We start from the raw sequence: 18,100 nt of genomic DNA on the forward strand, positions 1-18,100 counted from the left end.
GAAATTTTCAGATTTCAGAGTAGATTTGGATTTAGAATTCCGCGGTTGAATTCGTTAACGGGCAAAACCTGAATAGGGGTTCCGTAAATATGGCCGTTAGAAATATTGGTTCTCTGTAGAATTCGAAACTCCTTATCCGATAAATAAAGAAATCTGAATATAAATTGAATGTAAAATAACAACCTATATGTAAACAGTTGTGTGAACTCTAAGAGCGTGATTGGCTAATGAATGAAGGAGCACACTTAATTTTGGCGTAGAAACAATGAATTGAAATCGATGAAAAATTACAAAAGTTCTTGGAAAACGAACTTCAGTAAAATTTTAGGTGGCCAATTTTTTTGCCGGTGTACCTATACATATGTATAGTAGTGAAGATTTTGAATCTCTTTCAGATTAAAATTACTCTACCCTTACTCTTGTTCAATTGCCTTCACTGCGTTACAGTTTAAATCATTTTTCATACATTTCAGTTCGCTCAATTAGTTCCTTAGAATACGTATTACTAAGGGTCGAAAATATAATAATATTAAGTGCAACCGAAAGCTCAAATATAATCCTTTTAACTCGAGAAGGTAGTAAAGAATACATTTACAGTAAGTACTTGTGACATACTGTAAAATGTGAAACCTATGCTCATAATTTTGAATTTATTGCTGATACTGGTAGCAACAGCTTCTGTCTGTCAAAATTATGAATGGGTGTAATTTGACTTGGGACCGAAAAAAATATTGAAAAAATTTCCTTATTTCAATCTGAACATCCTCTAAATATCGAGTCATAGGATGGACAAACGAAACCTCTACGAATTTGGTGAAACTCGCTTATTTTCCTTGAAATCCGAGAAAAACCATACAACTTATACGGCACCTTTTCGGACAACATTTCTTTTTTTTTTTTCATTAATCGTCTCGATTAGAATTCGATTTCTTGAATTCACAAAATATTCACCATTTTTCGAGAATGGAGCTGTTTTAATGAAAACCAGTAAATTCCACCCAATGGTACATTGAATCAATATAAAAAATTTGTAGAGTCTTTGTTTGATAATATACAGGGTACTCAATTTGAACTAGGGAAAATTCTGCGTATTTTTATTTACACAATTTAGTGAGTTATTTTTCATACCCTGTATACCACAGGCCCATTTCAGATATATTATTCGAGAATGTAACTCATGTTTAACCAAAAATAAGTTCCAATACCACCATTTTGTAATTTGAATTATTCCCAGTGACCAATATTAAAATAAACCTGTTATGTTAGATATCTCAAGAACCGACAATAATTTTAAAGTGAAGATTGTATTGAATCTTATTTTTTATGTAGAAGCCCAAAAAGTGAACCTCGCTGTACGACCAAAGTAGTAAGGAACCTCCAAAAAAATTAGATCTATATTACTTCCACAACTAAAGATATGGACTACAGTGGCACTATTACAGAGCCCTTTATTTGTTGTATTTATGCTTCATTGGATGCTGTATTCTGCAATTCTAGTATTACCAGAAGGTAAAACCATAATACCTACTATCAAGTACAAGAACACAAAAGTACAAATAATCCTTTTAACTCGGTAGTAAAATAAATTCAACGTTTACCTCAAAAGTGTGAAAAGCTTGTCCATGCTCATAAATTTAACGTTTATTGCACCGGTAGCAGCTACTGTCTGTCAAAATTATTTATGAATAGACAAATATTTGTCTCATAAACATCAAGCCATTTTGACAAACTAAATACGAGTATTGAAAAAAAGTACAACCTTTTTGAAGTCTCGGAGAAACCGCCGTACTAAGAGATGGAAAGAAAAGAGAATGTTGATAAACAAGAAGCCATTTCCTGTCCAAATGTGGCCATTTTGCTGGTTCAAAATTAGCAATAAATTGGATAATTTCAGATATTATTTCACGTTTTTGTTGAATTCGGTTCTCATTTCAATGTCTCTCACACTTTTCAAAGAACTGATTTTTCTATTTTTGGGGAAATCGTGGGAATGTTATTAGAAGTGTAAACTTTTAGCTTGAGTGATTACAGTGTCATCGATCATCAGAGCAGAACTCTGCTTACCTGATTACTTAAATGTTAACATAAATTCCGTGAGAAAATCATTCCCATTGTTTAAAGTCAATGGTATGGTACTAACTTTCTTCCTCAGAAATTAGGTATAGCTCCTTTTGTTAGCTAATCAGATTAATCAATAAGACAGTGAATTATATTTTTCTTTCAATCTTCTCATTCTTATTTTTTGTTTTCGCCATTTCAAAAATTCCTTAGGTATGTATGTATGTAGTGAACCTCAATTTCACCCTCTCAATCAACATATTTAGCAACAGCATCTATTAATTTCATTATAATTCCTTCATTATTTCTTCAGTCATAACTTATTCTTATTCTAAATATTATTGATTTGATATAGAGGCATTTCGTGAATATGTGGCTGTTCGGAATGTTGTTTTACTGATAATACAAAAATTACCATTTCGATCAGAATAAAATGTTGTATAGAGAATATCAAATTATGCACCGATTCGTATAATCGAAATATAATGTCTATGCTCGAGTTGGTATTCGTTACAATTATATAACGAATAATTTCAATAACTATAGCCGAAGCACTGCATTTTGATAATCCAATGACATTTCACTGAGCTTGACTTATATTTTTTGGCGAACGTCCAAGACTGTTACTATTGAAATGATCCCAATATGGCAGGAGGCGAAACACCAAAACGATTATACCACGTCGTCAAGGATATAGCCACTTATCAACACAACGTAACTATGGGAAATTTGCGGATTCTACTGGTTCCTCAAAACATGAGTTATATAATCGGCATAAGTTTTTCATTAAAATCCATTGAAGCGTTCGAAGGTTATCGCAGAAAATGTATGATTAAAATGCAGTCTTCGGATGGCTTTGATTCGAAGAGGACAAATAGGTATTTGGGAACTTTTTTCTTAATTTGATGAGTACTACCTATCATCTCCTGAAGTTTTGCCTCACAATTAGGAAACACCCGATCAGAGTTGTTTGAAATTGAGATATAGATACTTGAATAATATGTAAAAAGTCAATCGATTGCTCATGCTGCTTTTCTAATTATCATCTCCAAGGTCTGCAGGAATGACCAAGCGCTCATAATCTCCTGACGTCAAATGAGTAGTAGGTACTGATATTATATCTAATAGTTTTATTGAAAATTTCATTAATTGGGCTGGGTTCTAGTCATTATAACGAAATTTTTAATTTAATTTAATTGGCGCCCAACGTGGGGCACCAATTGAGATGATATCTAATATGATAGTTATATTGAAAATTTGAGTGACTAGAACCCAGCCCAAATTCATAAAATTTTCAATATAACTACTAGATATCATATCAGAACTTTGCTCAAATTTATTTTTCCTCCAAGTCAATCTTTCTATCTTTCAATCCCAAAAAATGCGCGTATCAAACCACGACATACCCCAATCACCTCTCCAAAACGATCCATCATCCTTCAATATCTCGGACCTAGTTGATGGCTCAAAACCCACATAAAAAGTGCGAATATCAGGACCGGCCAGAGGCCGAGCAGTTCGATTCTATTATTAGAAACCATAGTCGGCGTGGATTAACAACGAAGTGGAACTATTTTAATTGGCTGGAAACGAGATGATGGCGACGGTGGTCTGGGTTTCGAAGCTATAATTACGGTTCTTCAGGAACAGCTGTTTCCTACCTGATGCATGGGGCGGCGGCTCATGAATGGGATTCGTGGTCGAGATGCCCCCTCGATGATTTATCGAAAGATTCGTTTTCGATGGGGTGTTCGCAGGATGATGGTGGATTGTTTCTGGAGTTTTTATATATATGAAGATGTGACTTGGTATTCACATCTCTAAGATGAAGTGATTACATCTCGGTCGCTCAAGATGACATACTACCAGAGATTCACGGCTTGTAAATTCTATGGTCAAGCGTCATTTGGATTGCTGAAAGTAACTCATTTTATTTGAACATTCCGCCAGTTAACACAGTGGTCAAATATTACACGTAAATTGTACGTCAAGCGTCATTTCAATTTTCTGAAACGCATTTAATTTTCATCTTCAAGTTGAAAGTTCCAGATAACATAGATTAGTTAATGATACACTGTACAACATTTCAGGAATCCAAATGGATTTGACATCGCCATCAAGTTGAATCCTGTATTAGTAAAACAAAGATTTGATCAGTCTTTCAGAAACCAGGGATTAGTATACATAAGAACCAAAAATGTCAAGTATTCCAAACTGGAAACACAAATTTAATCACTATAAAACAACAAAATATAATGGCCAACAATATTCGTCTTGAAATATCTATGGTTCTGACTATATGAAATCAACTCGAAATTTAAGACTGTGCTTGAAAATGTTACCTCATATTATCACCCATCTTGTTAATTTTCATTTTGATAGTTATCTTGAATCTACGTGGTCAATATTAAATTTTGTAAGGGGCTTAAATTTGTCATTCTAAATCCAAATACCATTTCTTTTCGATTAAAAATGCAGCCCTAACATAATATTGATCAGTCATGTTTACGGGACTTTTAAATGCAGTCTTTTATTTTTTCTTCACATAATTCATGAGACTGCTGGTTGTACAGAATTTCACAAGAATTAGTCACATCATAGGTTGTAAATAACATATTACTAGTCTCAGACTACTTAATCCTTTTAACTCAAAAAAGAAGGCTAATTTTGAATATGAACTGTGAGAAATGTAAACATACCAAAGTGTCAAGGCCATAAATTTTGCATTACTTGTATAAATACCGATAGGGTAGCTACTGTTTATTATTTCTTCTTCTTTAAAGAATTTTCGGAACAAATTGGATTACAAGGGTAGGTTCACATCATTTTAGAAACAAGAGCTATTAACAGAATGTGAGTTAGTCAATGCTAACCCCGAAAAAAAAAGAATTGAGATCAATAAAATAAAGACTATCAGAATAATTCAAAAATTACAATCTAATAGGTATAGCATTATCATGAATAGTTATTTATGCAACAAGTGCAAAAAGTGAATTGAAGTGTTTCACGTCGAGTGCAATAAACAATTTTTGCACGAGTTGCATACAACATTTTTTCTACGTTCATGCAAAAAGCAAAAAATGATTTATTGAGGTGCGGCACTAGGTGTAGGAAAATGAAAAGCGCAACTTGAATACTTTATTATTAATATCGATTTGCATTGAAACTGGAACTAATACTATACGAACAATTTAACTCAAACTTTATTTTTACCCTCAATGTTGAAAGTGAATGAACAATTGGTGCAATTTTCAATATGAATATTTCGTAGTGAAGTACTTTTTAAATCCACTTCTTGATTTGTTACTGCTGTAAACGTACTAGTACTTGGTAACTGTATATCATTATTTCCTTCAGGCTGAAATATTTGTTTTGCAACACTGAGTTTGTTTGCATGTGATTCCTCTACGTATCCCTCCGCTACTGTCGACGATTTCCATCAGCACGTTGAAGTAGAATGACAGATGAGTGCAATAAAAACTTTATTGCACTAGTGCAATAAAGAACTTCTTTTTCCACTAAATATAGTTCAATAAAGTTTTGCTTTTTGCATGAATGTAGAAAAATGAATTTTATTTAATCAATAAAGCTTGATATAATGCTTGGAGATTATAGCTCTGAAAATGCCTACCGCAGTAGTAAGCGAAATGTTAGGTGAAAAACCGCCAAAAAGCCCGGAATTTTCCAATTTAATCTTTTATCTACCAAATATAATAGGTAGTAGATTTGAATAATAACGGTACTCGAATATTACCTTGGGGAACCCCAATTAAGTTCCGCCTCAAAACTTGTGAAAATGTATTTCTTCGACCTGTTATCTCAAAATTCGATCCATTCAACCCCGTACCCAACAACTGCAAGAAATATCAGCGCAAATACCAATTCCCTTGTTACATGCAGACCGAGGGATGTTCACAGCAACCCCTCCCCTAACACGTGAGTTATCAGAATTCGCGTAGTTAACACCCTACGTTACGGAAGTCTGGAGCTGAAAGTTCCCTAGGCTGTCGCGACAATAATAAATTAATACCGTGAACAGACAGTTCCACGCACGTATGAGGGTTGCGTATGTGTGTGTGTATCGGCATATCTGAATACCGGTGATTGACGTGAACTTCATCAGAGTAATGGAAAAATTGAGTTCACAATGCCCAGCCCTCGAACCTAACAAAGCCTCTGTGCGACGTTGTCGCGTCGTGGATATTCGAGGTACAGGGTTTTACACCGTGGCGGGTTCGTATGATTTGAAAGATAAAAAAATTCAAGAGAAACACTGGTGATGTTCAACACTCATTTGATGTCATGAACTTTTTCATTTTTTTAAGGTTTTATTTGGATATTAAAAAAACGAGTATATTTTAAGAGAAATCAATGGACGTTTAGATTCGGTTTTTTCACGTCCTCAAGCGAACATCTTAATTCAAAAATATAGGATTAGGACTGTTGAAATTAGGCGACCAATTTGGACTAAGCTAACGTTTCGTCTAGAAAGACACTAAAAAGTCTGCTGTAAAAAACTGTTGCTTGATTTCAATGGTCCTAACCTTTTGAGTTGAATTTCAAAATGGAAGTTTCTTCCATTGTAAAAGTGGAGATATGAAAGTTACGATGGAAAACGATATCAACCAAATGACTGTCATGATTATGCTATTTTCCATGAATAATTCGAACATTTGATGAACGTGGCTGCGAAGGAAAAAAGTCTAAAAGTGTTAAATCACAAGACCTCGGTGGCCAATACTGTGATCACCTCTTCGAGAAATAACAAATCCAGAAAACTTCTCTTGCTAAATTGCGATTGCTTCGTTGCTTGTGTGGCACGTAGCTCCGCCTTGTTGAAGTCTTTCAATTATCATAGGTCGGTAGCGCAATCCATTCACTGTAAGAGTTTGGTGCACTAAACAGTGAGACGTTGAGGATGGAGAGGCTTTTCAACAATCATTCTTTAATGGTGGTCTGAAGATTCATTTCCTTGTGAGGTCATATTGTAAGGTAAAAGCACCAGTTATCGTCAGTTTAAGCCAATTCACAGATTGATATTTCTAGTAAATCTACATCACGATCACAAAAGATTTCAAAATTTTGATATATTCTCCTCAGAATCTTCATTTTATGAAAGATACAAACTTTATCCAATAAAATTATGTTAAACCAAAGATATAATCAAAATAATAAAATTATAGGATTTTACCCAGTAATCGTCATATCCAACTTAGACCTATCCTAGTATTCGTCACAGTAATGTCGGAATGACCGTCAGTCAGAAGGGATAAGGAAATTGAATCAATAAACTATATGAAAAACAGACAATCATCGCAAAAACGTTTTATTCTAATTTTTCTTTATTTGCAAAGTGAACAATTAAACTTCTTAGGACTCTTAGAAACTCCAGCGCATAGTGGATCCAACATTTGCAGGATAAACATTGTATCATATCTTTCTCAGGTTCCTCTTCACATATTTTGCAATATCATCTTGAGGAAACATTTGTTTTTCTCTTTGTATCCTTACACAGCTTCTTTTTTCCTGCTATTTTCTTCTCATGTTTTTTGTTTGCAGTTTCTTCTCTTTTTTTTTTCTTCAATTTTTCTAATTTTGTCTTCTTTTTCCTGTTCTTTCTTGGAAAAATACTGTTGCCATTCCATGGGAGTTGCCACGGCAGGCACCTTTTCTTTATTTTTTTTTCTTTGAGGATTCGAACTTGTGGTAGATGTGGAAGGCCAATATAAAGTTTTTTTAAAAGTTGTTGGAAATTCTTCCATTATTGTAGATTCTTTTATAACGGCTTCTGATGGTGGTGACTCGCATGTTGGTAGTTTCCTTAATTTTTCTTGTGAAGGCTGGTTGTATAGTGTTGCAGAAAAATCACTTTCCTCTCGATTTTCCTGTTTTTCCAAGTTGGGTTCTGCCATTTGGAAATTTGTCTTGCTTTCCTAATTGTTTTGATAATATTTGAACGCTATCTAGAAGTTGTTCTTTAGTTACTGGAAAACGAACAGATGCTAGATGAAGGATCCATTTTTCCAATAACATTTCCTCTTCGCTGGATAAAATGGAAGGAGGTCCCATTTTTCTTATAATGGGTGTTTTTCCTCTTAATTTGTCTGATAATGTCATTCTTGGTACTTTGAAAGCCTTCGCGGCTGAATAGATAGACATTCCATTTTCAACAGCCAAAAGAGCTTTATGCATATCATTTTCCGAATATCTGAACCGCTTTGATTCCATATTTTTCTTGCGTATATCTGAAAAAAATCAGAGTTCGTCAGGTATAAGTCCCTATAATCGTCATAAGATTTTAAGCTTTTCAATTCGACAAGTCTTTCATAAAACACTATGACGATTACTGATCCTCGTAAACTTTGGAATTTCAGCATAATTATACGAATAAGAGCTAAGTTATTGTGTTTGAACAAAGTTGTTTTATGCAACTTTGATCTTAACGATAAATGTCCCAGTATTCGTCAACTTCGACGGTTACTAAGACATATTCTATCTGTGATGTACCTGTGTTCGTCACACTAGAATTACTATGTTTTTTGGTAGTTTACTTCCGAATTTCATTAGCAATAACGTTATTTGTTACTTTATTCCCGAAATAATCAATAAAAACTTCATTTTACGGTATTGGGAATCTATAGTAGCAATAATAATGTTACCACCTACCTTAACAGAATTGCTTAGCAAACACTGTAAACCGGTACTTTCTCAAACTCGACTTTTTCAACTCTGTTAAAACAACAGTGTTACCCACATTATTGTAACTAAAGTAGATAACACAAAATAATCACATTTTGAATTTCAAGCATAATTAATCACTTAAAAGCTAGATGTCTCTAGATATTTAATAAAACGGAAAATTGTGTAATTGGGACGAATACTAGATCACTGACGATCACTGGTTCTTTTACCTTACTTGATTTTCATAGGATTTTAGGAAAGTGGGTTATCAAAAACTAAATCCAACTAATGCCAACGTTTCGCGGACATATTTTCACTTCTTCAGGGCTACAAGAGAGAAATTTACGAAGATTAAATAATGTACACTCATTTCTTCAGTTAACATTAAATTATCAATTTCTTAAACTGCTTCGAAACAAATTCTTAACACACATATACAATAAAAGATGATAAAAATATATTGATCTAAATACATATTTAAATTCATAGATTCGATTTCTTTTCATTTATCTTATTATGGAATTGACTAAAACGCTACCAATTAACTCGTAAAACCTTACCAAAGTTGAAACTTATGTTTTCCACATAAAAGATCCTAACATGAGCTTGTTGAGCAAATTGAAACAGAAATAAACATCAATTAGGAGAATTTTGTTGTGATCTTCCATGAAATCGATCATCCTCTACAATACAAAATGTCACCATCAATGAGAGTGTCAAACTGATGTGTTTACTTTATTCTTAAACCTGTTCAACTACAGGTCGAGTTTGCAATATGTTGTAAGAATGTAGGAATCCTGATTCACGGTGTTAAATATCTGTTTTTGAAAAGATTCAAAATGTTGTTGTATATTAAGCTCAAATTTTGTGTGTCCTTTCGGGAATTAACAGTTTCATTCAGTTTAATCTATATCATATCACTCAGGTTTCGCTTTACATAATTACTTTCTACAACCAAAACAGGGACAGCTTAAAATTAAATGATGTTTTTCATTAAAATAGTGAGTTGCAAGGGCTGTTTTGGCATCCTTGAACTCGAATTTTTCGTGACAATCATATTTATGCTGTCTTACTCTGTTCCTTAAAAGTTGTTTTGTTTGATCTATACAACATTTTGAACAATTGTCGCACGGAATCTTGTAGATTAATTCACTGCGATCCATTATGGGGTCGACATCCTTCAATCTAGAAAACAATCTACTGCAAGTTGAAATGTTGTAAGAAACCAATTTCACATTGTTATAAATCGAATTTATGAGTATATTAATTTTATCAGTAAGTCCAGGGATGAATGGAAATTTTATATATACTCTATTTTCACCATCTTCATTTTTTACAACATTAAACATTATTAGCAATATTCAAATTTTTTTTTAGATGACATAACTAACTCCTTTTTTTTTGTTACAGCCAACGGCACCTTCGCACCAGGCATGGAACCAAAACGTCAACGCACAGCCTACACCCGTCACCAGATCCTCGAACTAGAAAAAGAATTCCACTACAACAGATACCTAACACGTCGACGACGAATAGAAATAGCTCACACGCTCGTCCTATCCGAACGCCAAATCAAAATATGGTTCCAGAACCGCAGGATGAAGTGGAAGAAGGATAACAAATTGCCGAACACGAAAAACGTAAGAAGAAAAACCAACCCCGCCGGGGTAACGACCACGACCTCCAATAACTCCTCCAAGACGGGTGGTGGAAAAAGCAGGGGTAAAACACAGAACGGCACTCTGGGCAATAACAATGACAAACGGAAAAACAACAACTCCGGCAGAGAAATGGACGGCCTTGGAGAAAACATGCTAGATATGTCTTTGTCCGGTCAGATGCCGACGGGCATGAGCCATTCTCACCCCATGGTCCCACATCATCCCTCCATGCTGCACGGCCATGCCGACCTCCACATAGGGGCGATGGGGGGCATGGCCCCCCTCACCTCCTCACCGCCCGGCTGTGGCCCCATTCAAGGGGGCCCGCCTGTCATAAAGTCGGATTACGGCCTTACAGCGCTCTGAAGAGGCTAAGACGACGTTTTTGCTCAACCAAAGTGATTCAGTTTAAGGGTCAGAGATGGCGCTGTGCTCGTCCACGGACCGGTTGGCGCTGGTTTCGTGGTGGGGAGGACGCAGAGGTGGGAGGTTAGAGATTGGAAGGGGGTTGATTTCGTTATTGTAAAGTTATTTGTTGGTTTTGTCTTTTGTCGGAAATATTTACAGGGTTTTTTTTATGTTTGAGGATGATTGATTGCATTCTGAAATTAACAAGTTTTTTCGTGTTCTGTTGGACTATTACTGGGTTGGTGAAAAGAATCAGTTAACATTGTCGATTTGTGTTTGTCCAAAACTAAAAACTGACAAGATTTCTTTCTCATAATCAAAATCTATAACTTGATCAAATTTTTTTAAAGAGAGTTTCATATTGAAAATTCAAATGCAGTAATGTTTTTGACATAAATAAAATATCAAGTTTAACGGTAATTGATGCATATCTACCGATGTAAATAGCTTGTTTGATATTGATTATCTTTGATCAACACTACAAATTATTCAGGTTCCAAAAAATATATAAATAAAAGTATATTCACGAAATTATAGTCCCAGGATGTTGGAGAAAAAAAAAATGATTATTGACTTACAATAGAAGTTGAATTATATTTATCGATTCTATTTCTGACCCTTATACCAGATGAGTCAGAATATCTACTTTACGGTTAGTTACTACTTTGTTAGTTACTTTGCAGTATCTGAGTATCACAATACTTTTAGTTCTTAGTTTTTGGCAGAAGGTACGCAGCATCTTCGAACGAAACTATATCTTGTCACTCTAAACGTCTTTTAGATGCCAAAATGTATCTTAGAGACCTACAAATATCTCAGATGGTTATAATGGCAAAACTGTGACGTTTCAACCTTGAAGAAACACTCTGGATACTATTTTTCGGTATAGTTTTCATCTTTTCAATAACAAGTACTGCTCGGTACTTGGTACTGGTACTATTGTATCTTGTTAAAAAAATTCACTTTCAAATTCTTCTACAATACGACGAATAGTAAGTCGATTAACTGAATACTTCGGTCCATGAACACTGAACACGAATGACAAGAGAAATGTCAAAAAATAATGCAGTGCTGCCATTATGACCATTTTAATTTTTTTATTCCTATTGGGAAACCCTATCTTATGAAATGCTTAAGTTCCTGATTGTAATTCTGAATTGGATATTTTCATTTTCAAATTACCACAGATTTTAGTCTCACTCTGTATTGAACAATCATTTCTTGTCATAGTTCTCAGTCAAAAAAGTAGATAATAATGAAATGATACTTATTGTTTTTGATAAAAATTAAACAATATAGGTTTTAAACGAAGTGCAATGAACTTCTTATTGAATCACAATAGCAAATAATAAGAAATCAGTTCAATCTCAAACGAATATTTTTATATTTTTACAATTCAAAATACAATTTTTGATTCATATTCCATTTCCAATATAATTGATTTTCCAAAATTATCAATAATCAAGAACTTGTTGGATTCGGAATATTATCGTCCACAGTAACAAGACGAAAAACAAAATGTTGAGCAAGGGATCAACTCTGTTCATTCTTTATACCTATATAAGCTCAAATAGCATGATTTTTACTTGTAGACAACGAAATATTTTTAGTGATGAACATTTCATTCAAAACAAAATAGAATTCTTTATCATTTCTATTTTCTAACATCCACTTCAAATATAAGAATCGGGCAAATTATGTTATCGAAATAAGATGACCAATAAGTTTGTATGGCATCATTATTATTGTATGAAACGGTAAATTTCCTTCGAATACCATTAAGAGTTTAGGTAACAATGTTAATTGATTCTCGATCAGGTGATACATTTTTTTGATTATTTATTTATTGATAAGGGCAACCAATTTGCCGCATCACTGAACAACTGTAATCAGTATCAATACCAAAAATGAAACAATTGATTCCCAAACAATGTCGATGACTACAATGTTACAAAATTTTATCGTACGTTACACAATAATCATTGTAGCATAATTAATTGATTATCGTCTGGTGGTAGTCTAGCAGAATGCAACTTATCAGAGAATTTACTTCAATGAAGCGTTAATTTTTCGTTTACAATCGTCTTTATTGACTAATTTTGTATCGACCCGATAATCACATTGGATTGACTACCAACAAGGTAGATCTGCTGGCTAACTAGTTACTGACTATTTTTATATTGATTAGATTAACGAATGTAATCATGTAAATATTTCTGCAATCTCCCCTGTAACAAATTTTATTCGACAATATAAATATATAAATTCACCTGAGTGAAGAGTGCATTGACCTTTAGAAGTCATATAAGTTGCCTCTAAGACACTATTTTTGTGATTACCACATTGTTCAAAACACTGCACTTGAACGATGTTGAGGTTATAATAAAACACTGTACATTTGTTTACATTGAAATTACCTGTAGATACATTGGAAAAGAAACAGATGGTACTCTCTAGAAGAGTTATTGATTTTCTATTTGAAACTGTTGTATCACATAAATATTAATGGTTGAAGTTATCACTTATCTTTCTTTTTCATATTTTGTTTTTCTTTTGTAACTTCTTTTTATTCAATGATCGTATAAATTTGATTGTGATTGAAACAAAATTCTTCTGAGAGGTTGCTGTCTATTGTATTCGTGCCATTTAAAGATAGATCATGTTAAATTCTGTTACCGTTGCTTTATTTTATTGTTCTTATAATTTATTAACCAGAAATACATGTAATATTAAGGTAAGGTTCTCTCAGTTATGCAGTTTTAAAACAATAACGGATTCTCTCAGGGTATCTATTGTATAAAAAAAGTGATTGGGTTGTATTTTATATTATGGAACATAATGACCATAGTTTGTTGCTAGATAGACTTTTGTATTATTCGTTTCTTAATATTGTGCATGTATTTTTAAGGTTATCGAAACCAGTGTGATCTTCTGTATACTGTACATTTATTCTTTAGTTATAGAGTGTAAATAATTGATATTTAGAAATAAAGATACACACTTCTATTTTATTTGTTTCATTCATAGATGACCACATGTAATGCCAAAAAATTGGACGAACGAACTCCTCAGTTCATCTTTTCTATTGGAAAACCCCTGATTGAACGAGCCTGATATCAGAGATACTAAAATGTTACTCGAACGTTCTCTTTTGAAATAAATTCTGTTTATGAAAAAAATTCAACAAACTGAAGCCTTTTTTTAACCAAAAGTTTTTTATTATAGGAAACAGTTCTTTGATGTTAGCAATGTCATTTTAATTCAATGGGAATACTATTCCACTTATAACTAAGATTTGGTATAATTAGTACAAATGAAATTGTTGAGAAACAAAAAAAAAACAGCATTTGTTATAAATAATTTGGCAATTTCATCCGGTACCATACGAGTACTATGCAAAAAAATTGCAAATTGGATATTTACTCATTTCTATTCTTGTGTAGGTAGTAAACAGCAATAGGTAGGTATATGAAAAAATAAGTAGCACTTCATCTTAAAAGAAGCAATGGTTGACCACCTTGTCAACCTTCCCTAAATTAATCTTACATAAGTCTTTTTACAAATTTATCAAATGCGGGATTGATATGTAATTACAAATACTTACTTAAATGTTTCAGCCGTTACTATTTGGTAGTTGAACATGATTAAAATGAGTTCGATACTTTCTATATTTTTACTTTTACTAGATATTAACAATTTTTCTATTCAAGTTGAACATGAGATACTCAAACTCGAAACTGCGCGGCAACACAATATCTATAAATTATAATCCTCAAATTGTTGATATCCAATTTTATTGACAGTGATAACATAAAATGTAAGAAATTTGTTTCAATATAGATACGAGTACTTATGTGATTGCTCGAATCCATGAGGTCACAAAAAAGGTAGATATACTCCAATTTCTCGCGAATTTACTTATTGATCTCATTACAAATGATAAGTTAAACCATCCTTTCAACAATAATGATCAACATTTAATGGAATGACCCAGAGATAAGGTGCCCAACGTTCTTTGCTTCAAGATTCTTGAAAATTTTAATATGGAACTTAAAATCATTAAACAAGTGGCTAAAAACAATGACCATGTTGTGAAATTGACAGAGATTGATAGTTTAAAGAAAACTACAGAATTGCATTAAACGTGAGAGACCCACACATAAGAGAAATTACAAATTCGTTTCCATAATTCATATTATTTCTGAAAAAAATTACCACATATTCTGAACATAAATATGATTTGAGAACTTCTTTTCAAACGAATTGAAACCTCAGTAAATTAATAGAAAACAACATAGATACTATGTACCTACCTACATCCAAAGATGATATAAATCAGTAGTAGGTAAGTTAACTTGTAATAATTACAAAAAAGTATATATTGGATAAAAAGGAAGATCATTTCAGAATGTAATTACCTAATGAACATTCACAATAACAACAAAAACAATACTACATATTAGTAACACTCATTAGAAGTACGACATAATTTTGAAATTCTACATATTTACGGAAAATGAAAGTTATGGCTTAACATTCCTAGAAATAAATAGGCATAATGAAACTGGAATACCTAATCTTGAGAAACCAAGTGGAATTCAACACCTCGCCGCTCTTAAATACTTTGTTTGAAGTGTGAACCATTTATTATTGGAATTCCCAGGAACCATTATTGATTACATATTTACATATATAAGTGAGAGTTTAATTTAAAATATTTCAGTTATGTCATATTTGAAGAAGCTACTGTCTAGCGAAACAATTGTAATTTGAAGAATTGAAACGTGTAGGTAGTATAATTCTCATTTCATTTTCGACATTAATATTAATTAAATGGGATTTTCAAAAACATTTGTATCCATATCAAGCTTACATTGTATTCATAATTCATATTCCCTCAATAAGGTGCTACAGTTTATAAAGTAGGAATTAATCTCAGAGTAATGAACATAGATAAAGGGAGCATATGTCATTTTCCGTAAGCAAATTTTATCCACAACATAAACTATCAAATTTGGCATGAAGCGCGCGGATATGAAAACATATTATTAGTTATACGATATTTCACTCAATTCGCCAGTTTCTCCACAAAGAATGCACTCCTTATGTCCCATAGTGAATCAACGTTTCATATCAACTCAAATTATATTGAGATGAATACCTACTTAAATATATAAAAAATTCAGAAATCAAACTTCAAGCGCGCCAAACGGCGTTAAACAACCGATGACACTAGGAGAGCAAAAGTTGCCAAACCTTGGATTTCAGCAAGTAGATACAGAAAATAATAAATATTCTGCTTACAATAAATTCGACAATTAGGAAAAATATCGGATCCCAAATTTTCATATTCAATTGAGAATCAATCATATAAATATATGTGATTCAATATAATATCAATTCATAACGATATAGTAAAATTGTGGATTTGAAAATATATCACAATCTTACAACATAAACTAACCATATTGGGTACATGTAAAAATTGCGTATACTCCCTCTATCCATGTTCATTACTCTATGGAATAAATCGTCCTATTTATTTTACCACCTAGCGTATTCACATTCTTTATCTTCCTATAGCTCATTTTCTTTTTATAACCTTCGTATTGTTCGAAATTTGGAATTTGTTCCATGTCGTACTTTTTATAGACTACATCAATTACTACTATCTCTCACATTGACAACTCAAGGTGTTCATTCGCTTGCATGAAGAACGTCATTGACTTATATTAATTGACATATTATATTCATAGCACCTATCTGTTTTTTTTTTCCGATGTATTGCGCATTCGAAAGGAACACAATAGCCAAGATATCGCTGATGATGAATGGTACGTAATGGCTAATTTCTATTGATCGAATGACCCCCATTCGCGAATGGGTTTCCGGCAGATGAAAGGGAAAAACGGGTGAAAATAAATAGATATTGTAATGTTTACCATTTAACGTTAGCAACACGATGTTATGAGACTAGCTGTTTGACGTGTAAGAAATAGCAGAAACATATGTTTGTGCTGTCAAGCCACGATACTACGAAACCCTTCGTGACAGATATATTTTCCATAAATTTACTTAATGGTCGATCATACTTAACGAGAATCACGCAGGGCAGATCCATGCAACGTCACTCAATTCGATATCTCCCGATTTTCGTGAGATATAGCTGCAAAATATCACTTTGAATTTATATCAATTCTGATGGGTGTTTTTTTTCGAGGTATAGAATGTTACAGTCAATGGTGATCGGTATAGAGCCATGATTACTAACTTTTTCATTCCTGAATTGAACAACCATGATGTCCAGGAGCTGTGGTTCCAAAAAGACGACGCAACATATTACACAGCTCGTGCCACAATCGATTTATTTAAAAACACGTTTGGTGACCGCCTAGTTTCACGTTTTGGACCTGTGAATTGGCCTCCAAGATCTTGTGATTTAACACCGCTAGACTACTTTCTGTGGGGCTATGTAAAGTCATTGGCCTATGCGGATAAGCCCCAAACCCTGGACCATTTGGAAGACAACATTCGCCGTGTTATTGCCGATATACGGCCACAAATGTTGGAAAAAGTCATCGAAAATTAAACGTCCAGATTGGACTACATCCGAGCCAGCCGTGGCGGTCATATGCCAGAAATCATATTTAAAATGTAATGCCACAAGATTATCTTGCGGATAAATAAAATTCATGTCAATCGAATAATCCATCGTTGTTTTATTGCAATTTAAAGTTCTATAGCTCTAAAAAAACACCCTTTAGAAGTGAGGAAGCCACTTCTTTGTAGCCATCCCAGTTATTGTCCATTAGAACTCTGAAACTGGAAGACGAGCTGTAGATCACGTAATGGCGAGAATAGTTTTTGCATTGCAATGGAATCTGCTCAAATCTATGCTATCTCTATTTGTGGACATTCAGGATATATTGTGCATCTTGATGAAAGTAAAACCGTCAACAATAATTAGCGTAATTGGTTTTTGCAGACCTCGAAAGAATTTTCCAGGAAAAGAAATTCAGCTATAATGAAGAGGTGATTGCCGAGGTTGAAGGCAATTTCAAAAGCAAAGACTTTGTTTTTTACAGAAAAGGTATTGAAGAGTTAGAGAAACGTTGGAGTACATGAAGATGACGATGTTGAAGAATAAAGTAGAATGTTTTTTAAAGAATATATTTTTGTCTGGTTAGGCCTAGGATTTATATTTATAAGGTGGAGCTACTGATTTTATTGTTTTTCTTGAATTTTTTGATAAGGCATTCGGTTTGATCTGAAATGGACAAACTGTATATAAA

At 33.3% G+C, this 18,100-nt stretch overlaps 1 protein-coding gene across 2 annotated transcripts in view; it reads left to right on the forward strand.

Annotated features, from left to right (window-relative positions):
- The window catches only part of LOC123675384 (homeobox protein Hox-B4a), a 37,498-nt gene extending 25,402 nt beyond the window's left edge, over positions 1–12,096 (forward strand). For both annotated transcript variants that reach the window (XM_045610740.1, XM_045610748.1), the window contains one exon: positions 10,150–12,096. In XM_045610740.1, coding sequence (XP_045466696.1) covers positions 10,150–10,766 — 617 coding nt within the window. In that variant the 3' untranslated portion in view covers positions 10,767–12,096. The remainder of the gene's footprint in view (positions 1–10,149) is intronic.
- Positions 12,097–18,100: the final 6,004 nt, after the last annotated feature.

The sequence above is a fragment of the Harmonia axyridis genome, chromosome 1, assembly GCF_914767665.1.
Source record: "Harmonia axyridis chromosome 1, icHarAxyr1.1, whole genome shotgun sequence".
In the NCBI taxonomy this organism is placed as follows: Eukaryota; Metazoa; Arthropoda; class Insecta; order Coleoptera; family Coccinellidae; genus Harmonia; species Harmonia axyridis.